Source organism: Tasmannia lanceolata, unplaced genomic scaffold, assembly GCF_043159265.1.
Source record: "Tasmannia lanceolata isolate RefF3 unplaced genomic scaffold, GAP_Taslan_0.1 ptg000007l, whole genome shotgun sequence".
NCBI lineage: Eukaryota > Viridiplantae > Streptophyta > Magnoliopsida > Canellales > Winteraceae > Tasmannia > Tasmannia lanceolata.
In genome coordinates this window covers 19,881,628-19,908,590 of record NW_027518684.1, presented here as the reverse complement: position 1 = coordinate 19,908,590, position 26,963 = coordinate 19,881,628, and the positions used below count along the sequence as shown (strand labels likewise).

The following is a 26,963-nucleotide window of genomic DNA, read 5'->3' as shown; positions in this document are numbered from 1 at the left end:
ATTAAAGAAAGAGGATTATGTGGTGATGGTTCACCTGTGTGTGTGTGAGAGAGAGAGAGGCATGGTTTTATCGGTTTTATGGGCTATTCGGATACATGGATTTTATAGTCTAGGATTGTAAAATCCTGGATTTTAGAAGCAAAAACTTGAATTTTATAAGCTAAACCTGGATTTTATAAGCTGAAACCAGGAATTTACAATCCTGAAAATGTACAATCCAAGTTATAGCTTTTAAAATCCAGGTTAAGATCTCTTTAATTATCAGCTTTAGATAAGGATATGGCTTTACTAACAATAGAAAACATAGTTAGCAAAACCTGATAGGTGCGGAAAAAAACTAGAAAAACTCGGGTTTAATTTGGTGTCTATTCAAATAAATGTAGTAAAAAAATGGTCAAATAAACAAAAAAATATGTTCAAAATGGCAATCCCACTCCGGTGTAAGGACTACTAACTAGCAGAACGGAAATCTGTTTTGTAAAGAAAAACACAGGTCCTCTACATGACGACAATGATATTATGTGGTCGAATCCACTAAGGGTGTCAATTTTGGCTTGGGCTCGGAAGCTCACTCGAGCTCAGCTCGATTCCTTAACGAGCCGAGCCGAGCCGGCTGGCCAGGCTCGTTAAGGCTCATTAAGAATTTAATATATTTAAATATATATATTATATATTAATATATAAACTAAAAGGGTTGTCTAGGGAGTGAAAGGGGGAGGCAAAATATGTCACTTCTTTTTTGGAACCCCATTTGTTACTTGGACCACCCCCCTAGTGTAAAAAGAGTAGTCAGATTAAGAGTAGTCAAATCACACTAGATAGGGCTGTCCAGGGAAGATGAGGGGTGTGAACTTAATATAATCCGAGCTCGATAAGGCTCGTGAGCATGGCCGAGCCGAGCCGAGCTTTTGAACTTAACGAGACGAGCCGAGCCTGGCCAAGCTCGGCTCGTTTACACCCCTAGAATCCACATAAGCACAAAAAAAAACACGAAAATGATCAAATGGATGACCACTTTCACTCTCTTCTTTAGTTTTCAGAACGGAGTTCCGTTTTAGAAGTGCTTTCCTAAAATAGCCCATCCAATATCTCGTAATGATGAATGAGTAGAAATAAGGAAAACGACAACACTTGTTTTGTTGGGAGTCCAAAATAAATGCGCTCCACAAAACCCACTAGAAAAAACAGAAACGGAATCCAGAAAATTATAAACTATCCATATTAAAACTATTTCAAGTCCATGATCCCAAACAAAAACTAGATTCCACAAAAATATAAAATTTTTTGGAAATATCCTTTCTATTTACTAGGCACAGGCTCACCGTCTGATGAATCCTAATAATCAGTATTTGGGTCCTAACCGAGATTTTATTTATAATCGGGACCGTTGATCTTGTCGATCATGATGATGCGATCGAAAAAGTTTTGTTTTCATTAGAAAATAAGAAATCATTCATAAGAAAAACCCCTACAATACCAACGGCTCAGATTGATGAGAACGGGTGAGAGTCACAGTTGGTGAATCCTTAACCATGCTTTATAGATTAAGGGCCTAGGATTATTCAATCAGAGTATTGTCAAAGATAGAATTCTGGATTTATAGATGCGGCTTAATTCAACGGATCAGATCACATATAAACAGCACAGGTGGGGCCCAATAGAGTCTGTTAGGAAGGATCCTAACTTACACAGTCTTTATAGCATTTTACTTTCTTTAACATAATGTATCAAGAATCTAGTATCATTCAATCAAGGTGGGCCCTAGGTTGTGGTATCTGGTCAGATCGACGGGCTGGATCACGTCCACGTGAAATAAGTGGGCCCAGAAACGGACTGTTACTAGTGACTAACAGAGTAACAGCCACGTCTTACTTAGGTGACTAACAGAGTAACAGCCACGTCTTATTTTAGCTTCTTTCAACTGTTTATTAAATAATGATGATTTTTTCGCCCTCACTGTAGGATAATGCGCCCCTTGTTGCGAAAAAGCGTTCAAGTCTGTCCGCAATTCACGTTAAAGGGAGAGGGGCGCATAATCCTATAGTGGAGGCGAAAAAATCTTCTCCCATAATGAAAATATCAAATTTTATGGGAAATGATATCTGCGCCTAAGTGTTTTGATAAACATGCGTTCCACTTGCTTGTAGTCTAGCATGTAAAAAAAAGGTTTTAAGCGCTTTTTGAATACTACACGACAAATAAGTGGAGCGCATGTTTATCAAAAGCGTGGCGCAGATATCATTTACTAATTTTGTTTGTTTTAAAAAACACTCGGCGCAGATATCATTTACCAATTTTATTTGTTTTAATATTTTCTTATCCAGAGTGGGATTTTGTGTTGATCCGTGGAACTCCTGTTCGGGTCTCTCTCGTCTTCATACGTAAAAGCAGTTTTTAGCAGAGCTCTCTGCCCTAAAAGAAAAACAAATGCATGGCGATAAGGAACCCTGTACCCTCTATATCTAGGGCACTCTGCCCTCAAATAGCGTTATCTGAACCCTGTACCCTCTATATCTAGGGTACTCTGCCCTCCAATGGCGTTTTCTGTAATTTTTCAGAGCCAATTAGACTTACTTTCCTCCTTCGCATTTAACTCCAATTCAATTTTTCCTCTCCTCACGATTTTCAAATAACTGTTCGACCTTTAATTTCTCAGCTTTTCGTAGTCTTAGCTTTTTCAGCTTTTTATATTTTCATTTTTCAAAGCACAAGTGTTTGAATTTTATTTTCTCAGCTTTTCTTGTTAGATTTCAAGCTTCTTACAGTTGTTTGTCGCTACATTCTGTGGAAGAAGCTTGAAATCTACTTCTCCTCTTTTCATATTTTTTTTGTCTTATTATGGACAAAGTGTTCGATCTTTAATTTCATTTTTTTTTTCTTCTCATCTCCTCTTAAAGAAGGCTGAAATCTATGTTCTGGCTTTAGTTGAAACTTTTATTCGTGGATCTTCAGATTCTCTCAGTTGTTCTCTTCGGTTCGTCTTTAGATCTAGGGTTTTATTTTCAGCTTTTCTTCTTTGAATTTGCTCGTATTTAGACATCTGTTCCTTCTTTCTCTCATTATGGCAATGATCTTTCAATCCTTTTTCTGTATCTATTTGAAATTTGAGCTCTGTTAAAAGCTGTAGCTTTCTTGCTCTGAGCAGTTTGTTTTTAATTTCTGTGTAAAATTTTTAGGGATTTCTTGTGATAGCTTTTACAAAGCATCCCAAAATTAAACACCCAATACAAGTCCAATTGAAGAAATGGTTGGTATGACCAGTGATTGGGAATATTGAGTTTATAATAAGTGATTGGGAAGATTTGAGTTTAGGTGTAGTGATTATTTTTTCAAGTAAATGCATGGATGGGAGGGAAGCCATGGCATCATTTTTTATGCAGAGAGGAATGGGTGGGTCTAGTTCTGGAACACAGGCTGGGTTTCATGTACCAACTAGTATTCGTCCATTGTCGAACCCGAGTATAATACAGTCTAACATTGGAGGCAATTCTGTTGGATCTACATTTCATGTGGATAATTCAGTTTCGTCTCAAAGCATGAATGTGGGTGGATTGACATCAGGTGAGACTGTAAAAAGGAAAAGGGGTAGACCGCGGAAATATGGACCTGATGGAACTGTATCTCTCGCATTATCTCCGAGATCGTCTGCTCCAGCTCACAGAGCGTCTACTCCTACTACTACTCCGGGGTCACTCACGCCTACAACGCAAAAGCGGGGTAGAGGGCGGCCACCTGGGTCAGGAAGAAAACAACAATTAGCTTCTCTTGGTGAGTTTTCTTGACTGAGCATTGCATTTTATGCCCCATAATAATTGAATTTGGTTGTTAGTCAGAAAATAACTTTGAATTGAGTATCATCTATTATATGGTTATCCTTGGGAAGTTTGCAATCAGAATTCAATGATGTGTTTTCCTTTGATTAAAGGTGGTCACTGGTGCACTAGGTTTACCTCAACCTTTCTTTTCACACTTTTGGTTTTCAGTAGACTAAATTTGATGAATTGGTAATATATAATAATTTGGGCTACGTTACCAAAAGAACGAAAAAAGAGGAACTCTTGACTTGGTTGTTACTTTTTAAGTTTTGGAATCCTTCAGAGTTCTCTAGAGGTGGAATGTCAATGAACTGATCAGCTTTTTCATGGTTAAACTTGGGTTTTTGGCTTATCTTGGCCACCTCTCTCAATCCCTATCTGGGTCTTTGTAGTGTTGCAACTGGTATAGCATGGGTCTCTTCCACGGAATGGAATATGAAGGTTCACCATTTGAAATTTATCTCTAATCTTGGATTACTCTCAGTAAATGTGTGAGGAGGCCTTCTTTTTTCTTTTCTACTATCTCTTTTTGTGGATCAGTAATGCCTTTTGTGCACATTTTTTTTTTTAATATTATCTTATCTTTGTAGTATTTATTGACAGACTTCTTTCAGACAATACTGAGAACAATTGAGATAGGAAAATCTTGTTGTATGAGCTTCTTTCTTGTAATTTGCCAAACCTCTTTCTTTGAAATAAGAATTTAGTTAAATAAATAAGTATATAGTTACATCAACTTCTGTAATATATCAGTCCACTATAAACGAGTAAGTTAAATCCTGTTCTTTCAGCTTAGGAATGCGTTTCTTGGAAGCTTAACTTCTATTAAAATTTGACACTTCTACTGAAATGTATTCCTATTATACGATATTAAATGGTAGTGGTTCCTATATGTTCAAGCATCTAGGATAGGAGGTCTGTGACACCTCATACAAATTTGTTCTTTTTGTCTTCACAATGTGCACAATGTATCCTTTAATGAAGATCTCTTTACGATTCTAAACAATGTGCACAATGTATTCATTATTACCGCTTCTTGTGTACTTATTTCCCTATAATATAGCGACTAGTTCATGTCAAAGCTGTAATATGAAAAGATGCCCCTCAGTTTGTGTGCACCATAAGCAGCTAAGTTAACTCTTCACCTTTGATGCATACCCTACAAGCCAATGAGCTACCATGCTCAGAAACTCCTTTCCTGACAAATTTGTGGTGCCCAAAAGTGAGATGTAAAGGAAAAGCGGTAAAAGCAGGAGACATTGTTTTAGTAGTAGTCTTTGGTATTAGCACTGAGTATCAATTATCGAGCCAATACTAGAGTTTAATCTAATAGATGACAAGAAATCCATCATTTTCTTTCGAAGTGGGCTTTAATATACTACTTCCTGTCTTCCGTAGGTGGATCTTGATTGTATTTAATACAAGTGTAATTCATCCTAGAAAGAGAGTAATGGAGACACCAAGAAAAGGTTAAAGAAGATAGGGGTGCAGGAAGTCCAATCTAGAACACTCACTGGATGCTTATTATATTTCAAGTTAAGGGCTTCCTTTAAAAAACCAATCATATTGGGTGTCTCTCATGCTTTTAACTGATCGGTTTAATTATTCAAACCAAGAATTTCTCGGAATAATCCAATCACAACGTGAATCTCCCTTGCATTTGTTTAATTTGTCCAACCTTTTTTGCTACAAGTATGTGTGAGAAATTGGTTGATCAGCCTTCTGCATAGTTTACTTTTAAGAGAGCTTCGAGTTGTGTTGAAATCTTTGTTACCTAGAGCAAAAGAACCTAATGCATTGACTTGAGTATGTTCTTTTCATTTTGTTCCTTTTCTTCATTCTCCCCCGTCATTTCTTTACTTACTTTCCTGATATCATACTTTATTCACGGTTTGCAAATTTAGACAATCTCTAGAAAGTTGTTTTTTAGATCATGAAAAAAAGCCCTTCTGTAGCAAACGGGTGTGTGGCATGTGATCGATTCACTAGGACTTTAAGAAGAGTTTTGGATTCGCCACCTTCACCTTCACCTTTCACATGTGTGGTTCGTATCAACATGCAATATTCAAATTGTGTTGATTTTAACTAAAATAGTGAACTTGTCTTAACAGAAACAATAGAAATTTAAACTATAGAATTTAAATTCAAAAACTAAATCGCATGATTTGTAACTAGAAATGCTTGGTTTGATCCCCAAATGAGTTGCCTTGTAGCGAACAAGAGTCCGCATGCTTTGTGATTGACCTCACTCAGATAAGGTTACTAAAAGAGAAGGCCTCTTATAAATGCGAAGGGGGCAGCTATTTATAGATGAGCTTGACAGTTTAGGGTTAATGTTGAAAAGAGCTGAGTGACATTTTTGACTGGCTAAGTACATGTGCTTTTTGGTTTTCGGTGAGCCATGATGTCAAATTGTTCTAGCTCCTTATCATTTCGTAGAGGAATGATGAACGAGGTGGGGATGTAAAAGAAAATGGGAAAACAACGGGAGTGGCGATTTTCATGGATAAAGTATACAGTCTTGAGATTTCTTTCCCATTTCACACCTACAGTGGGATCAAATTTCTGGTTACCAATGCCTTATTCTTTTATTTTTCTCAATTATATCTCATCATTTAAAATTTCCATAGTTTCCATTCAAATGGGCCGTGTGCCCTTTCTTCCCTTGTTTTCCCTAAAATCGTTATAATCAAAATCTTTCTTATCAACACGAGCCACTCGCTTGAAACATACAATATGTGAGTCCAAAAACTCTACTTAAAATATTTGTAAGGCCACGTAGAGTGCAATATCTCGTTCACTACACTTAGGCATCCTCACTTTAAAATTTGTGGAGATCATTGAGCTTTATGAGTACGCTACCTCAACACTCCAAGTAATCATCCAGGGACATTGTATCAGGACTCGCCATTGCTAAAGTCATTGATTTGCATCTCTTCACGCTCTTCTTCTATAGTTTCCTTCCTGTCTCTTCAATCTCCTAATTCATATGATCATATCTGTATAGAAAGCAGAAGAAAGAATTAAATAACCTTGCTTACTTGGATCCGTTCTTTCTTAGAATGAATCGATATATTCTTGTGGATGAACTGATCCAGTTGGGAGAGACTATATTGATTCCATGTTCTGCTGACAGGTATGATTTTGCTTTTATTTTATCATACCACGTAGAGAACTAATGGCTTTCTTCTCTTAAATTGCCTTCTGTTTGTGTTCATAGTAAGCCTCGTGCGTAATATTTATCAATTGGTTCAATTTCTTTTCTTGTTCCCAGTGGTTGTGGATTATCTCCTTTAGTTCTAAAGTAGCGTAAAATTGTTTTTTTAAGACACAGATGGATTATGTTTCTCTTAAAAAAATGAAAAACGTTTATGATGTCTCAATGTATTAGATTGTATTTATTCACTTTATTGTTTTTTTCTCGAGTCTCTTTAAAATTTAGTAGTTATTCAAACTTGATTATTGGAACATCTTAGGAGAATTTGTATGGATTATCCGCCTTAGATTTCTAATTCTGTTGTGTGGAATTGTTCTTCTGGGTGTAAGAGAATTGCACGTTTTAACTGTTAATTGTCTTGCTAGGTGAATGGCTGTCTGGTTCGGCTGGAATGGGTTTTACTCCACACATAATAACAATTCCAGTAGGAGAGGTATGCTATAACGCTATGAATAGTTACTAAAAACTTTGTCCGTAATGTGTTTTTCTTAATGAAATACTAAGTTGTACCGGAGCCGATGAAGTAATACTCCAAGCTACTTCTTTAGGATATTTTGTTATTCTCTTAACAAGCTTCGTTACTGTTCAAGTGTAAAAGATTTAATAACACCTTCCCCAACAGCTTAAGCTTTTGGAGTTACTGGTTGTTTCACATGGTATCAGAGCAATTGCCTAGGTTCAAACCTCTCCTTGATAGTAACAATCCACATGCAATGGCAAACCCAAAAGTGGGGCCACATGTGCCACGTGTAGGCCAACCCTAAAAAAGAGGGGCCACACGTGAGGGGGAGTGTTAAAGTATAAAAGATTTAATAACAACTTCTCCAACAGCTTAAGCTTTTGGAGTTGCTGGTTGTTTCACAGTTACAAATCTTCTCATCGTTATAGCAGTTTCTTGTTGTTGACAATGTAACATTGGGGGCTGTTTGGGTTCAGTTATCATGGTTTTGGTGCTTTCATTCCATGATGGTAGAACGCCATAGAATAGTCTGGTGGATCTATATTTCAAAACCTAGGTTTAGCACCTCAGAACGTATAAGTCATTGAGTAACTTTTGATGCTTCTACCAACTAATGGCCCTGCATTCCGCTTTAAGATGTGAATGCCTCGCCCTGGTAATTACTATTTAATATTGTGGTTATAGACAAACAGCACATAAATCTTTTTATATTTACTTTATTGGATTATCATTTCCCTTTTATCTATCTGCATTCTTTTATGGGGGAGTTTCTACAGTTTTCCTTCCCACAATATGTGAAACCATGTTGGCTCATCAGGGGATCAAAAGTCTGGATAGGGATGTGATGCAAATTGTAGGCCCAATAAGTGGCAAATTTTCCGATTAGGATTTATTTACATGTTATTTAGTATTTAGTTTCTAGGATTTTATTTCCATGTTATTTAGTTTCTAGGATTTTATTTTCATGTTTTTAGTTTTAGGGCTTTTATTTTTCATGGAAATTTATTTCCATTGCCTATCTATAGGCCTTATTCGGTATAGATTCTCAGTTTTGATGATTGATTGATTGATTGAGAATTTCTCCCCTATATTACTTCTTCTTCCTCATTTGCCTCTTTCTCTTCTATTCTTGTTCTTCTCTTCTTCCCCTATTCTTCTTCTATTCTTCTCCTTCTATTCTCTTCTTCTTCTCTTTTATCCGCTTTCTTCTATCTGCCTTCCCCGTCCTACATGAGAATGATTTGAATAGGGTAAATGGGTAATAGTGGAAGGCTATTCCCTCAATAGAATCCGTTGGCTAAGAGGATCCTTAGTCCCACCTTGGCAGTTTGCTCATCTTTTTGATGAGACCCATTTTATTATTGAAGGTTCATCGGTCATTTTCGCTCACATGCCTAGAGATCTGCTAATAGGGCAGACCGACTAGAAAGGGAAGGAGTATTTAAGCAAGGCCTGGAATTATTTGATTTTTTGCCCCCTTTTTTTTTTAAAGTTGACATATTTCATTAATATTGAGATAGCATTCGGGACCAGGAGTCCCATCCTTCGTTACAAAATATTGAAGAGTATTGGCACGAGCACACCCGAGACCAATTCGAAAATGCAACAAAGTAAGTCAAAGTACAATAGCCTAAACTTCTCCTTTCTTCTTTGCAACAGCATGCTTTCTTTACAACTCCCATAACATTCTTTATACACCTTCATTTGTACCCTTCTGAAACTGCGGATAAACCAAGTCTCCTAACAAATACCAAGCTTGCACTCTGAAGCTTTAAAACTCTAGATCAAACATAAACCTCCAAGAAAATATAGCAAGGCTAGAGTATCTAGACAAAAAAGTCTAAGCGAAAGATAGAGTCTCTCAAGCCATGACTATTGTAGATTGTGTAATTCTGGATATAGACAAGTATTTCACAATGCTATTTAAACGTTAGCTATCTTGGATGATCGTCAAGAAGATTTACCATCGACAAACCCACAACCCAAGTATTTCACAATGCTATTTAAACGTTAGCTATCTCCGGACTAATTTTAGAAAAAACACTACCATCTTCAGGCAAAAGACTAAGGAAGGAGTCAACCCTAAACGAGAGACACTGAGGATTCTCAAGCCTAGGGAAATCAACTTTCCGCCAATGAACACACTTCCTGAAATTATCAATATATTAAACTCCATTTTCTTTTTTCTTGACTCTATTCTCCTTTAATTGATAATTATTTTCTCTTCTCTTTTCTTTTTCTTTTTCTCTCTTTTTTTTTTCCTCTTTTTTCTGAACAGCTAGGGAGACTTACCAACTCTTATCTGGGGCCGGATGGCCTTTCCTTTAGGGTATGCTACCCTCGGCCCCCATTTTTTCACCAATCTTCCCGTCCTCCTGTTCCAGACAAGCCTCCCTTCCGCCCTTCAAGTCTCTGATCGCCATAGATAAGAAAAGTTGCTTCGTAGCTTCTAGATCATCATCGAAGCCTATCCCAAAAACATCACCTATAGCCAGCATCTCGTCTAATTCCTTAGATGGGAGAACAATATTTTCTTCCCCACCTTCACTTTCCTCAACCATTCTGTCATTCCCTTTATCATTGGCCTCCACACCCATTCGATTCTGGATCTCCAAGCTCACCTCCTTGTCTAGAGTGCCCTTGAATCCTGTGAATCCTCTAAAGAGACTGCTATCAGTTTTTCAAGTCTCTCTATTTCATCTGCCTTTACTTTTTCCCAACTAAGCCGGCGAGCCCTTTTTTTTTTCCTCCAAAGCCTCCTTGAAAAAAGGAAGTTTGTAGATTCGAACAAAGACATCTTTCAGTTTTATTCGAACAAAGCCCCCTTGATCTGTGCTTTCTTTTGTATTGGTTTTATGTTCTATTGTTGTTTGCCTTCCGCCCTGTACTTCTGGGATTGACCTCCTCAGTCACCTTTATTATGAATGAAATTTTCCACCATTAAAAAAAAAAATGTGAAACCATGTCTCATGCATAAAAAGGACCAGTCTAGGAAATTTTTTGTTGGCATTCTTTTATATGGATTCTGTCAGTGGCATATGTGTTCCTGGATCTCGGAAAATGAAACTTACAAGAAACGAGAATCAAGACATGCTTGACTTCATATCACATAGTTTAGATTGAGGCTGTGTCATGCCTGGATGCAGGAATTATTTATTGTAGAGAACATACCATGTGGTTTGTAATTTTGCATCTCATGTAAAAGGAATTGCTTTCTTTTCATGCTAATCGAAATTAACATTTTAGGATTGGCAATAATCTCATTTATCTAGTTTACATGTATTTTGATTTTGTTACACAGGCGTGATGACTTAAAAATGTTATTTGGCCCCTTGTGCAGGATATTGTGACAAAGATTATGTCATTTTCTCAACAGGGGCCAAGGGCTGTTTGCATTCTCTCAGCTAATGGTGCTGTCTCTACAGTGACACTTCGTCAGCCAGCAACTTCTGGGGGCACGGTCACTTATGAGGTTCACACATTTGATAATACTTTCATATACATATTAGACTAAAAGATCGAAACATCTTCAGTCTAGCAAAAGATCTATACTGCCATTCAGAAAAAAAAAAGATCGAAACATGTACACATCTTGTGTTTTACTTTTAGTTCCGAACAGTCCGTCAGAAGCCTCTCTCAGCTCAAAATTTGCTCATACATGCCACACAATTTTACTTGATCTATAATCGGATGGAAATTTTAATATTATATATCAAGTAGTATTGTTATATATAATCTGTAACATGTAGTAAAGGGAAAAGTTATATGTTAAACTTATTTTTATTACTTTGCCGTATGACCCTATCAAAATATTGATCAGCTATCCTCTTTCAATTGCTGGAGATCCGGATTGATTGTCCTGGCAGGCCCTTTTGTGGATGGGTCGTAGCCCCAAAATACACTAATCTGGTTATTCTAATTGCCCGGTCGGACTTTTGCCTGTTGAATGTGGTGTGTGCCAATTTCCCTTTACCCTCCATTTCTTGATCTCAAAACTCTTCCAATTGTACATGTTAGGATTGCCTGATTGATGTACTGTTTGGTACAGCAAATCCAGAGAGAGAGAGAGAGAGAGAGAGAGAGAGAGAGAGAGAGAGAGAGTTGCGGGGGTGCGTGGGTGGGTCGGGTTCATAACACTTACACGTATGCCACCCGTATGGGATATATTTCTGCCGTCAACTTACTTGGCCTTCCAATTCTATCTATGTCACAACTATCTCCAATATTTTCAAAATGTCACATTTTTATCGTGACATTTTGATAAAACGAAGAAATCCTGAAATAATCCCAAGATTTTAAAAATATAGCGATATTTCCATTTTATCATAAAAATATCGCTATAATATCACGATATTATCCCAATATTTTTATGATATTTGTATTTTATATTTTTTTCTTAAATTTATATGAGGAAACTGTTGGTGAGCTTAAGCGCACCAAACTTATGGTGCGCTTAAGCTCCCCAATCACATGGGTCCCACATTTTGGGGAGTGATCCAAACCATTCATTTGCAAGGTCTTATCATAGATAAGGGGTGTACCAAAAATCAGCTCCATAGGATCATCCTAACCCCTCCATTTGTGGAGGACAAAAATGGGGCAGATAAAAATGGGGCAGATTTGTGTCTGTCCATTTTTGTCCTCCACAAATGGAGGGGTTAGGATGATCCTATGGAGCTGATTTTTGGTGCACCCCCCATCTATGTAAGGGACTTTGAAATGAATGCTTTGGATCATCCTAACAAAGTGGCCCCCCATGTGATTGGGCGCTTAAGCTCACCAACAGTTTCCTCTCTCTCTCTCTCTCTCTCTCTATATATATATATATATATATATATATATATATATGGGAAAAGTGTGCGTACTCGGTCGAGTAGATAAGCTTATCTACTCGGTCGGGTTAAAAACAGTGGGGGCCCACATTTTTGGGGTGATCCAAATCATTCATTTGAAAGGCCCTTACCTAGATAGGGTGTCCACAAAAAATCAGCCCCATAGGATCATCCTAACCCATCCAATAGTGGAGGGAAAAATGGGTAGATTTGTGGACAAGCTATGTTTGTCCATTTTTCCCCATTTTTCCCTCCTCTGTTGCATGGGTTAGGATGATCCTATGGGGCTGATTTTTTGTGGACACCCTATCTAGGTAAGGGCCTTTCAAATGAATGGTTTGGATCACCCCAAAAATGTGGGCCCCCACTGTTTTTAACCCGACCGAGTAGATAAGCTTATCTACTCGACTGAGTACGCACACCTTTCCCTATATATATATATATATATATATATATATATATATAGAGGAAAAGGATTGTACGCTCGAGCGTACCAAGCTTATGGTACGCTCGAGTGCCCAATCACATGGGTCCCACATTTTTTGTGGTGTTCCAAAGCATTCATTTGCAAGGCCCTATCATAGATAAGGTGTGTACCAAAAATCAGCTCCATTGAATCATCCTAACCCCTCCAAAAGTGGAGGGCACAAATGGGCAGATTTGTGGACAAACAGTGTCTGTCCATTTTGACCTCCACAAATGGATGGGTTAGGATGATCCTATGGAGCTGATTTTTGGTACACACCCCATCTATGTAAGGGCCTTTCAAATGAATGCTTTGGATCATCCTAACGAAGTGGGCCCACATGTGATTGGGCACTTGAGCGTACTATAAACTTGGTACACTCGAGTGTACAATCCCTTTCCTCATATATATATATATATATATATATATATATATATATATATATATATATGGGGAAAGTGATGGTGAGCGGTCGCTCATATATCTTATATGCGCAGTCGATTAATAACCGTGGATTTGAAACGATCCTGGCCATTCCCTGACCTTTTCAGAAACAAAAAAAACATCTGTTCGACGTTCTCTCTCCCTCTCTCTTTCTCACCCAAAACTAGACGCCATCTCCGACGGAGAAATCTGCCGTCTCTCCGCACGGTGCCATCTCCGTAGCCATCCACGGCGGTGCCGTCTCTATTCGACGTTCTCTCTCCCTCTCTCTTTCTCGACCGATGCCATCTCCGCACGGTGCCATCTCCGTAGACGCGCCCAAAATCCGCCCTCCCCTTCCTTCTCGACGGTGAAATCTGCCATCTCCGCACGGTGTTTTCTCCTCCAACGAACTAGGCGTCGTTCTCCTCCCCAGGTAAGTTCTATATTTCATTTTTTATCTTTTTTTCCCTCTTCTAGGGGTTTCAGTTAGGTTTTTTTTGTTTCTAAGTTTTTAACTGTTAGGGTTTTGATTTTTTTAATAATTTTTCCTTTAAAACATACTGGCCATACCAGCAGCTTCAATGGCGATGAGGAATTTGTGGGATTTAGGGGTTGTGGGATTTTGTGATTTTTTTTCTTCTGTGTCTGTTTCTCTCTGCAGCTTCAATGTCGATGAGAAATTTGTACAACGAGATCAATTGATGTTTGTAGGGGAAAAAAATTCTCTCTGCAGCTTCAATCGACAGATGCAATTAAAAAAAATTCTCCCTAGGCTTTCTATGGAAAATCGTGAATCATTGATGTTTGTAGGGTATTTTTTTTTCTCCATTGAAAATCATAATTTTGTTTTAGTGAGAATGTAGAAAGATTAAAGCTTTAGACAGAGAGGAAACCTATTGGGTTTTTCCAAAATCATAATTTTTTTTTTCAGTGGCAACCTATTGGGTTTTTCAACTTTTTTGTTTCCAGGATTTTAAGGGTAATGTATTTAGGAAAAATCATGAATCATGGATGGTTTTCTCTTTTTTAATGCTTTTATCTCTTTTCCCCTTTCATTTCCTCTTTTTGGTGGGGTTTTTAACTTATTTGGAGGGGTTTTTTGTGTTTTAATGGCTTTTGTTGGTAACTTTGATGCCGATGCTATGATAGAGTAATGTATCTGGATGTGGCGATTTTTTGTATTTAAAAAGATTCGGAGTTCATGAGTTTTTCTGCTGTTCCTGTTGGTTATTTGCTGAGTTGGATAGACCAAGCATTTCTATAGATTTGTGCTTATGTTTATGCTTTGGTTTATTATTATGTAATTGACATTGATTTGGCTTACATGTTTTTTGTTTTATTTGATTGTCTTGAAGTGAAGGGATTGAAGAAGTGTACTCAAGTTAATGGATGATAGAGATTGTATAGATTTTGGTTTATCAATTGATGATATTGACGCTAATAGACTGATTATGGTTGGCGATATGTTAGGAAATGATGAAAGTGAGGTGGGATATATATCTGTTGATGAGGAGGTAGACCCAAATGAGGAGGGAGATCCAAATGAGGAGGGCGGTGTAGAATTTGTTGATATTGATGATGGTGGTGAGAGGAAGCTGGGTAAGAAACCCTTTTTGGATCAGATATTTGATAGTGAAAATGATGCATACGAGTTTTATAATATATATGGGTTGGCCACCGGTTTTGGAGTACGGAAATCATCAACTTATAAGTCGAAGATAACACAGAAAGTGATATTTAAGAGATTTCTTTGTGATAGAGCAGGGTTCAAAAGCAGTAAAGCTAAAAATGTGGTGGTTGATAGAGTTGTGAAGCCACTTCGGACTGTCAGGGAGGGTTGTAAAACGAAAATGGATATCTCATTAATTGATGGGAAGTGGAAAGTTAAAGCTTTTGAAGATGTACATTGTCATGAGCTTACTTCTCCACTGAAAAGACAAATGCATCATTCGCATAACAAATTTATCAAGACTCAGGTAGTTAAGAATTTGATGGACGACCTGAGTACAACCTCAATCCATCCTGCTAATATTGCGAAGGCCATTAATGTTTCATATAAAGGATCAGGTAGTTCTATAACGACAAATCAGGTGGTTTGCCATTTGAGAAAACAGAGGGTGAATAATATGGGGCAAGAAGGCGTTTTGGTAGCACAGAAATTCCAAGCGAAACAATCAGAGGACCAAATTTTTTTTTTCAAAATGGAGTTGGATATTAATGGTAACTTGCGATCAATGTTTTGGGCCAATTCACGAGCTAGAGATGCATATCTAACCTTTAGTGATGTCATTGTGTTTGATGTAACGTATAGGACGAACAGGTTTATAATGCCTTTTGCACCATTTACTGGAGTAAATCACCACAGGCAGAGCACCTTATTTGGATGTGCGCTTATAACAGACGAAACAGAAGACATTTACATGGCTATTTGAGCAGTGGTTGGACTGCATGTTCGGGAGAGCTCCTGGTTGTATCATCACAGATATGGATGGGGCGATGCGAAATGCTATCAGAACCGTCTTTCCAAATACGCATCACAAATTTTGCTTTTTGCACATCAGTAAGCATCTACTTGAGCATGTTCCATTAATGCGAGATCCCACTACTGAATTTTCCAAGGATTACAAGAAATGGTTTTACACGAGACAAAAGGAAGACTGTGAGGTAGCATGGGAAAATTTGATTCAGAAATATCATATTGAAGAAAACGGATGGTTAGCAAAAATGTGGGATGTACGGACCCACTGGGTGCCAGCATATTTCAGGGACACATTCACTGCTGGCATGACATCCAGTGCGCGCAGTGAAAGCATCAATTCTTTCTTTGATGGATATGTAAATCAGAACACAAGCTTAAAAGAATTCGTAGAGCAATATGATAGGGCACTTATTGAACGCCGTAAAGCGGAGTCCCAAGAAGATTTCAAGTCTAAAACTACGAAGCCTGTACTTGTTTCAAGGAGCAAATTGGAAGAAGAAGCTAGTAAGTCTTATACGAAGACAATGTTTGACATATTCAGGCAGAATTTAAGGATAGTATTGACTGTTATCATGAGAAGGTGGAAAAGAGTGGCATTGTGGCAGTATACAAAGTTGGATTAAGTGTTGATGAGAAGTGGAAATGGTGCAAAGTTGTGTACGATGAATCTAAAGGGGTAAAGGCAACATGTGAGTGCGCGATGTTCGAGACGAAAGGAATTTTATGCAAACACATACTCCGCATTATGTCCAAGAAGCAATTGATGAGCATTCCCCAACAATATATCTTAAATAGATGGACAACTGGGGTTAGATATCGTGTGGATAGTGGAGTGTTTATGAGAGAGTTGGATAATAATGACGTATCTCCACTTCACAGATGGTGCCTAATAACAAAGTTTCAAACACTTCTAGATAGGTTTAAAGATAATAACACTCTTTTCAAGAAGGTGAATGAAACCCTTGATGCTTGGTTGTTGGACTCTGAGAAGGAGATGAGAGACAAGGAAGTTGATTTGGCAAACAGTGGGAGCGAAGTAGTAACCAGCTTTGTTAGCCAAGGAGTTGAGATTTCTATTCGCGACCCCCAACCTGTAAGAACCAAGGGCCGTCCAAAGGTTGCTACCCGGTTCAAATCCCTGATAGAAAAGTCCCAATCCCAACCAAAGCAGATACGAAGGTGCAAGAAATGTGGAGAAATTGGCCATTACATGATAACATGTGGACAAGAAAATAAAAAGAAACAGAAGGTTTGGATTTCTTATGTCAACCTCTTCAATTTCTTATTCTTACTAATTGTCTTTATCAATGTTGTAATTTTTTCATTTTTCTTGCTTCGAAATAGATGACTTTAAGGGATGAGCAAGAGGATGACGAACATGAAGAGTCAATGCACGCGGATATTGTCATTCTTCAATTCGGCTATATCATCCCTATTCAAACCAACTTCATTGTCATCCATATCTTCTTTGCACCAACGGAAATAATTGCACTTCTTTGTACTTCCTTCCTGCGTGTTGTATAAGAGTTAGGAATTTGAAACTTCACATACTAGTAAAAATTAGAATTATTCACTGCTTACTTACACAGAAGAAGGCACAAGCGTAAAACAGGCGGCCTCTATTGCCATTCTCATCCGTCTGCGTTATTTGGATAGAAGCTTTCTCTCACATTTACAATTTCTTGTAGCAATTCTGATACCACGTCTACTAGAACTACTATTGCGAGAGGATGCCATTAATTGAGTTTCTCTGAATCTGCATAAAACCAATGGAAATATAATATGAACTACAAATAACATCAAATACAATCCCCTTGCATTTGGATTTTGGGTGAGGAAGAAAGGTTTTATTTGTTGAGTAATTAATGGGCCTTCTTAACTGACAAACCCCTATCAGGAGTGTGCTATCATCATTTTGATTATTAGTAGTCCAACACTTGATATCTAAAAACCTCAGTACTAACTTCCTGAGCAACGAGTCCTCCATGTATCTAAATTCTGAAATTCTAATAGATTTTTTTTTTAACATTTAAAAGGCTGATTCAAAAAACAAGTTTGCTCTTTCAATAAAAATTCCAGAATTTTTTTATATAATCTTGATACCTGAAGCCATAATTTCCAAACCAATTACTCCTCAACAAATCTAGAACTCCAGATCCAATACAATGCAAGAAAAGGCTCAATTCCAATTTAAATAAACAGTTTTTTTCTTCAAACAGAAATTTCATAAATTTGTTACCACAGTATCTAAAGCCCTAATTTCCCCATAAACTAGTCTCCAACATCTTAAACCCCAGACTTCTAACACCTAACAAGAAAATGATTAATGAGATTGAAACAATGTGCATTCTGCTTTCCCATGGGAACTTCTGATGAAAAATAAAAAGAAAAAGAAAAATAATAAGTATTTACACCTTTTCATGCTTTTGTTATCAAGCATTCTACAAGTGGAACTTGTAGATATGATCACACCCATACATCCACAGCTCAAAATTTATCTTCTACCAAAAATCGATATCTAACAGGTAAAATCAAATCTATCAAGTCTATATTGCTTAAGTAACGTTACATTTAAGCTTATAGAAGCAAAGAAAAGTAACTCCAACACTTAATACTCCAACAGAAATGATTTTATTTTTGTAAATCTTCAACACTACAAGCTAACAGGAATGGATACCCACAAAGAATTCATGATTTTTTATTACAAAATGAAAGGGGAAAAGAGATAAAAGCATTAAAAGAGAGAAAACCATCCATAAAACAAAATTATGATTTTCAATGGAGAAAAAGAAATACCCTACAAACATCAATGATTCACGATTTTCCGTAGAAACCCTAGGGAGAATTTTTTTTAATTGCATCTGTCGATTGAAGCTGCATAGAGAATTTTTTTCCCTACAAACATCAATTGATCTCGTTGTACAAATTTGTCATCGACATTGAAGCTGCAGAGAGAAACAGACACAGAAGAAGAAAAAATCACAAAATCCCACAAACCCTAAATCCCACAAAAAAAAATCACTAAATCCCACAAATTCCTCATCGCCATTGAAGTTGCTGGTATGGCCAGTATATTTTATTAAAAAAATCAAAACCCTAACAGTTAAAAACCTAGAAACAAAAAAAACCTAACTGAAACCCCTAGAAGAGGGAAAAAAAGATAAAAAATGAAATATAGAACTTACCTGGGGAGGAGAACGACGCCTGGTTCGTTGGAGGAGAAAACACCGTGCGGAGATGGCAGATTTCACCGTCGAGAAGGAAGGGGAGGGCCGATTTTGGGCGCGTCTACGAAGATGGCACCGTGCGGGGATGGCATCGGTCGAGAAAGAGAGAGGGAGAGAGAACGTCGAATAGAGACGGCACCGCCGTGGATGGCTACAGAGATGGCACCGTGCGGAGAGACGGCAGATTTCTCCGTTGGAGATGGCGTCTGGTTTTGGGTGAGAAAGAGAGAGGGAGAGAGAACGTCGAACATATGTTTTTTTTTTGTTTCTGAAAAGGTCAGGGAATGGCCAGGATCGTTTCAAATCCACGGTTATTAATCGACTGCGCATATAAGCTATATGAGCGACCGCTCACCATCACTTTCCCCTATATATATATATATATATATATAGCAGAAGAGAAAATGAGAGAATTATTTTAATTTCTCCCAAAATTCTATGAGAATTACACATCACTTTTTTTAACAAAGGCACCCATTCAACCCACATATTTTCAATCCTACCCCCTCCTTTATGCTTTTTAACAAAGGCACCCATTAAAGCCACATAATTTCAATCCTACCCCGCTCCTTTATGCTTTTTTAATAAAAAAGTGGACAAAGTCAACATAGTGATGTTTTGTCTTTGCAATATTACGGATTGGGTGCATATGTTACATAATACTACGATTTTTTGTGAACATATTACATAATACTACGGATTCAGGACACCTTTAAAAATATTGACGAATTCCGGGCACCTTAAGAGGAACAACAATGATGGAGACCTCTATAGATTGGAGGGCTAGGATCAGCCTATGGAAATGATTTTACGGGCACAACTTATTTATGTTGTGTTCCATCACATGGACGGTTTGGATCAACCTATGATGTGGTCCATACAGTTCTTTGTCGGCCCGTGCATCGCACGGGGTTGTTTACTAGTATATATATATATATATATATATATATATATATATATATATATATATATATATATATAGAGAGAGAGAGAGAGAGAGAGAGAGAGAGAGAGACAGAGAGACTAGTGTTCCTGTACAGCTGCTCAGATAGCTTATCTGAGCAACTGCTTCAAAAACTCATGCCGCCCCACATTTTTTGGGTGATCCAAAGCATTCATTTGGAAGGCCCTTCCATGAATAGGGTGTGTACCAAAAATGAGCCCTTTAGGATCATCCTAACCGTGCCATTTGTGGAGGGAAAAATGGTCAGAAACAGTGTCTGTTCATTTTCCCCTCCACCTTTGATTGGTTTAGGATGATCCTATAGGGCTGATTTTTGGTACACACCCTATCCATGGAAGGGCCTTTCAAATGAATGCTTTGGATCACCCCAAAAATGTGGGCCACATGAGTTTTTGAACGCTATTTGAGCAGCTGTGCAGGAACACTATTCTCATATACATAAAATAATTTTAATTTTTTTTCTTAATATAAAACTGAAAATATAAATATATGTATATATATATATATATATATATATATATATATATATATATATATATATATATATAGAGAGAGAGAGAGAGAGAGAGAGAGAGAGAGAGAGAGGAAAGTGTTGGTGAGCTTAAGCTCACCAAACTTATGGTGAGCTTAAGCGCCCAATCACATGGGTCCCACATTTTCTGTGGTGATCCAAACCATTCATTTGCAAGGCCCTATCATAGATAGGGTGTGTACCAAAAACCAACTCCATAGGATCATCCTAACCCATCCATTTGTGGAGATCAAAATGGACAGACATTATTTGTCCACAAATTTGCCCATTTTTGTCCTCCACAAATGGAGGAGTTAGGATGATCTTATTGAGCTGATTTTTGGTACACACCCTATCTATGATAGGGCCTTGCAAATGAATGGTTTGGATCACCACAGAAAATGTAGGACCCATGTGATTGGGGCGCTTAAGCTCACCATAAGTTTGGTGAGCTTAAGCTCACCAACACTTTCCTCATATATATATATATATATATATATATATATATTTGTGACAGATTTCTAGCCCTCAAAACTCATCCAACTGTACAGGTTATAATCACATGATACTATTGTTTGCTGAATTTTGAACTTTTTTCTGCTGTATGATAATCTAATATGTGAGATCTGGAATGTTTTGGGAGAGCATCATGATGGATTGGCCATAGTCCAAAACTTGAACTTGTCGGAAAATCTTGTCGGATTGGGGGCATAAAAATGGATTATTAATAACAAAAATGAGTGATATTCGACATTCAATGGGCTGAAGTCCTCTCATCGGATGGTCAGAATTGTCAGTCACTGTATTATGTAGACTATGACCAATCTACTGTTTGCCTACAATATGCACAAAATGCTCCTTTCTTGTTTGGGAACCCACACCTTCTCTCTCTCTCTCTCTCTCTCTCTCTCTCTCTCTCTCTCTCTCTCTCTCTTACAGGCAGCAACATTGTATGGTGTGTTGAACTTGTGCAGGGACGTTTCGAGATACTGTGCTTATCAGGTTCATACTTGCTCACTGACAATGGCGAGTCATGCAGCCGAACGGGTGGTCTTAGTGTCTCCCTCTCTAGTCCCGATGGTCGTGTCATTGGTGGTGGAGTCGGTGGAATGCTCATTGCTGCAAGCCCGGTCCAGGTAATTGGTTCACCCTCTATTTTCTCCATTAATTTTCATTTCATAGTTTTTTTTTTTTTTTTTTTTTATGACATAGGGTATCATAGTTTTATTGTTGCATATATGATTTCCAATGCTTGTCAAAAAATATATGATATTTTGAATGTACGATTTCCAATGCTTGTCATCTGGAGGTTGGGTTCTTGTGAGGCATATCTGCGTGTTTCCAATATATTGGATTCACGTTGAAAACTGGGTGAATTCAGTTAAATGTTCTAACATGTGCATTGGGGTTGAATGGATAAACCAAGGCCTCCCCTGTGCATGTTAGAATATTTGGATTTCCTGATTTTTTTTCCTAGTCTTTCTAGAATATCTGGATTTCCTGATATTTTTCCTAGTCTTTTATCTGATATTTCGGTAAGCTTCAGTTAGGTATGCTGCAAAACTTCGCTACATGACATGAAAACTTGCTACAGGTAATAGTGGGGAGTTTTATTTACGGTGGCACAAAAACAAAGAACAAATCAGGGTCCGGCCCTGAGCCTAATGCTGAATCCAAACATCCAACTGGTGATAAGTCAGCTACATCGATCAGTGCTCCACCTAATCAAAATCTCCATTCGTCAATAATGGGTGGGTTGTGGCCTGGTTCACGGCCGATGGATATGAGGAATGCTCATATGGATATTGACTTGACACGTGGATAATCGTGTCTATCTACACATGGGGGGTGATGTGAATATGTGTGGCCATTGGTGAACCTGTGAATAGTGAAACTGGTGAGCATGCTCTTCTAACTCTGCCTTTTTGTGTTAACTTGTTTTTGCAGAAAATCAGACATTTTGAGCCCCCTTAGTAGTTCTATTGTTGTGAAATGTAGGGAGAGTTTAATCCTAGAGATTATCTTGTTTCTTAGATAGAAGCATCTTGTATCTGTTTTATAAAAATTAAAAAGCTAGAGCTCCGTAGGAGCAACCCATCTTTAACTTAATTCTTTTCTCAGATTGTTTTTTTTTTGTCATATTTTCCATGACTGGGTCTGTCTGCATGACTTCTGTGAGTTAAGGGACATTGATCATTGAAAGAGGTCAACGGCTGATCTGATGTTTCATAGGATTGCAATCTCAAATTACTGATACAGTTCTTAGAAGATGTCTCTCACTGAACCGTTCTACATATTTCCAGCCTCAAATCTAAAGTCAAGTCCCAAGAAAGATAGGCTTTGCAGATTATGGGTTGCTTGAGTTCTGCAGAAATCTTTTTCATCAGGGACGAGTTTTCTACGGTATCTCCTTGTATGTTTGGGTTTTGTCTGAAAACTTTGAATTTGACTTGATGTGAATGTGATCTCAGTGTCTACTTGTACACTTTTATTCACTCGGGTCGCCATCTGTTTCCTTCACCTTGTCTCTTCATCTCCATTTTCATTCCTGCTCTGCTCTAATACACATTCATTCCTGCTCTGCTCTCTCTCTCTCTCTCTCTCTCTCTCTCTCTCTGCATTTCTGGTTGTTGAACTGAGGATAAAAGCAATAGAGAAGGTGTCATTTTCTCCTCTGATCTTATGCAGGGTTCTGTGGTATTCATTTTTGTTCTTTGCTATTGTTTTTTTCTCTTCTACTGTTGCTTAGATGGAAGCAGGGTAGCCAATCTATGGAATAGCTTATCCAGGGATTTCTATCCTTGTAGAGAACAACTCTTATATTTCTCCAAGGAGTAGTAATGTGTGAAAATACACTGGTTAATCCCATGGGCTTGTGGATTGTCGCTGTTATTGGGGCTATTCACAATGGTGATAGAAAACTTGGATAAGCAGTTTTTGTGATTGGCTATCCTTCTTGGATAAGACTGTCGCTTGTTGGCCTTCTTCACAGTGGGGATCTGCAGCGCCCTCTCCTCGTGGCATTCCCGGACCTAGGGTCTAGACCTGAATTCAGACTAGACTAGACACTGCTTTGCAGAGCTAGAAAACCTTGGATAAGAAACTGTTTCGAGGATTGGCTATCCTGCTTAGATAAGTTTTATCTTGAAATTATCTTTTGGATAATATTTTATCAAACAACAAAGTTTGAATTGAATAGAGAATAGCAAGTCTGTCCAAGGATAAAATAAACCCCTGCTTAATATTTATTAAGTGGCCCTAATTCGGCTTCATTTATCTGGTCAGACCTGTTGATCCTAATGAATCCAAAACAAGTTCTTCGATCTTTTGAAAATCACTAGGGAAGTGATATATCTGCCCTTTTGATCAGCAGGAACACCCTCTTTCAGTGTATCAATGACTAAAGAGGGCTGTTGTACTTAGAAGAATTCAATGCCCCTGTGACTAAAGACTAAAGAGGGATGTTGTACTTATGTCAGAATGGATTTTCTAGTCATAGCCATGACTCTAGATTAATTGCTCTAATATTAATTCTTACGAACTTGATATGGTTATTAACGTGATTGATTTTCTTAGAGGGAAGATCAGCCTCTTGACCCACTTTGAGGGAAGTGTAAGTCCCCGGGCAAAAACACAATTTCTGGGATACAAGTCTTCATTGATTTCTAAAGGCTGATATATAAATTGAAAACCCACTTACCACTTCCTCTAAAACTCCTACCCAAGCTAATCTTGAAACCCTATCCCTTATCTCTAAGAATCCTACCCATGCCAAACAACTAAGAAAGTATATCCTAATGTATTTCACCTTAAGTGGGACCCATCTAAGGCATGTAACACTTTTACAAACGCAACTTTTGGGGTCCCAGGGTGGCATGTGCGTCCAATCACGCCGTTGGATAAAGTAATACAAAAATCAACTGTAACCTTTTCTTGGCAAAACCCTAAACAATATTTGATAGATGAAAGGCATATGACCATCAGGTCAAGGTGTTCTCACCAACGTTTGTTCGGACATGCATGGGACATTTGGATCCAAGGATTTTATATAAGATTGTAGAATTTTGAATTTTGCTGGCTAAAACCTGGTTTTTGTAAGCTAAAACCTAGATTCTATAAGCTCAAAACCTGTAATGTACATTTTCAGGATTATAAAATCCAGATTTTTTTTTGGTAGACATAAAATCCAATTTTTAGCTTATAAAATCCAAGTTTTAGCTTGTAAAGTCATGGATTTACAATCTTAGATTATAAAATCCTTGAATTCAAAACCAACATGTTCCGCTTGTTCTCTATTTTTTTTTTCTCTCAAGCAACATTTGGGGTGATTTGCGATGAATTCTCATAGCAAAACAGAGTCACTCTGGTACGAATCCGAATTGGTTCGCAACATGATTTATCTTTTTAAAGGGAAGATCGGCCTCTTGACCCACTTAGAGGGAAGTTTCGGTCCTCCTCCTTGTGTAAAAACACAATTTCTGAGATAAAACTCTTCATTTATTTCCAAAAGACTACTTACATGTTATTTATAAATAGAAACCCACCTACCACAATTTTCTAAAACTCCTACCTACGCAATCTAGATAACCCCTATCTATAAGACTCCTATCCATACCAACAACTAGAAAGAAAAATCCATAAAATATAAATTAATTTATTTTGCTCTTAGGGGGACCTATCTAGGCATGTAACAAAAAATGTCTTTCTGCCCTGTTAATTCCCCCCCCCCCCCTTTTTGGTAGGTTATCTGGGATTGAACCACCGACCTCAGAATCAAAGAACAAAGGCTTAACCAGTGAGCTAGAGGCCCAATCCCTCTGCCCTGCTCTAATCCTAGATGGCTCTAGATTCTAGACTAAGATCGCCCCCATTTAATGAACCCAATCGCAACTACTCTCCACCTCATGAACAGACATCTCACCATAACATTTAGCTAATTCTCCCCATTTAATTCGTCCCAGTTTCGTACTTGGGACAGCCCCCTATAGTATATTCAGGACCACTCTTTTACATTAGAGGTGGCTGTCCCCAGTAAGAAAGCAGTGAATATATCATTTCCCTTCTCAAAGTAAGGGTACAACCCAGTTCAGGTTGGATTAGGTTGAGCCAACCCTAGCCCAACCCGAGATAGCATTCCCTCAAACCTAACCTGACCCAACTCGAGCCTCGGTCGAAGATGGTCAACCCTAACCAAATCCATCTCTAAATCTTTCAACCCTAACACAACTCCTCTAACCTCCTTTTCCAAATTGGGTTGGGTTGGTTTCAGGTTAACCTGGTCCAAAAAAATAAATAAATCGTAACCCTACAATATCATGATAAATGCCTTAACCCTTAGAATGCGGAGGTCGGGTAGGGGTTGGATTGGCCAAGGCGTCAACCTTAACCCAACCCAAAATTAAATCGGACTAGCTTTTCTCAGCTCAACACGAGGAAGTGCCAAAATGCTTTATTTCTTAGTTTAGGGAAGAAGGAATAGTCCCGTTAGGTGTAATCATCAGGTTGAACCCATGCACCCGACCCAAGTTGCACCCTTATCTCAAAGTTCCTTTTTTCTATTTCTTACCTCTATATTCGACCCTTTCTCAGCTTCTCTGCCTCCCAAACCCCAAACCCCAGTCGTGACAAATGGTGGAAGTTGCAAGCTCAGTTGTGTACAAGGTTTTAGCTCAGAAAGCTCAGGAACTGGATCAATCCATGGTCGAATACATTATCAATGTACCCGCGGATGAGAATTTCGGTTTTGGGGTAGAAGGAGAAGGAGCCTTTGACACCATCTGAGACCTCCTCGTCGATTGTTGTTGCATCTCTGAGGATTCCGAGCGACGATCGGTGCGAATAAGTTTTATATTTACTCATCAGGGCCTTGAATTCCCCAAGCCCACGAATTAGTCGATTTTATTTATTTTTGTGAAATCATAGATTTTTTATAGCCTCGCCACCTTAAATTTTATTAATAGGAAATAGACCACCTTACGTCCCAGCCTAGAAGAATACAAAAATTTAATTGCATGGGACACTTGGAATTCCCACATATCACATCTGACAATATCCTCAAATCATATATATATTCTTTTGTTCATTTATTAGTTGATTTTGTAGGATTGTTCATCTATTAGTAGATTTTGTAGAATTCTTATAGGGTTTTGTTACGTTAAATAAAGGCTAATTTATAGATAGAGTACATATCTCATAGTGTACATTGACTCTCCATAGGGCCTTTGTCATGACCCAAATTTCTCCTTCTTCTACTTTAATAAAACTCCAAACTTATAGCCAATTTCAATTCATCATTAAAGCCACTAAATAAATAACAGTAATGAATAGCATTTCTAAAATCAATTACTTCCATGGAGTTCATAGACTTGCTAGATTAGGATAATAGCATTACAAGGGGCATATGATTAGCCTTTCAAAAATGATAGTTGGGAGTACACATTCACAAGCTCTTCAAAAAATGTAGAAACTGGGCTATTGATGTCAATGGGATGGACGTTCCTGAAGTCAGGGTGAGAATTGGATGATCTGTTGGTGCATACTGCCACAAGGAGATGGAGGCATAGATA

At 38.0% G+C, this 26,963-nt stretch overlaps 1 protein-coding gene across 1 annotated transcript; it reads left to right on the top strand.

The window, feature by feature from the left end:
• The first annotated feature begins 2,330 nt into the window (after window positions 1-2,330).
• On the top strand, window positions 2,331-22,506 carry LOC143882235 (AT-hook motif nuclear-localized protein 11-like). Its single transcript, XM_077385725.1, has 5 exons — window positions 2,331-3,768; window positions 7,398-7,465; window positions 10,833-10,964; window positions 21,372-21,533; window positions 21,992-22,506. The coding sequence occupies exons 1-5, from the start codon at window positions 3,342-3,344 to the stop codon at window positions 22,220-22,222; spliced, it is 1,020 nt and encodes a 339-aa protein (XP_077241840.1). The 5' UTR covers window positions 2,331-3,341; the 3' UTR covers window positions 22,223-22,506.
• Window positions 22,507-26,963: the final 4,457 nt, after the last annotated feature.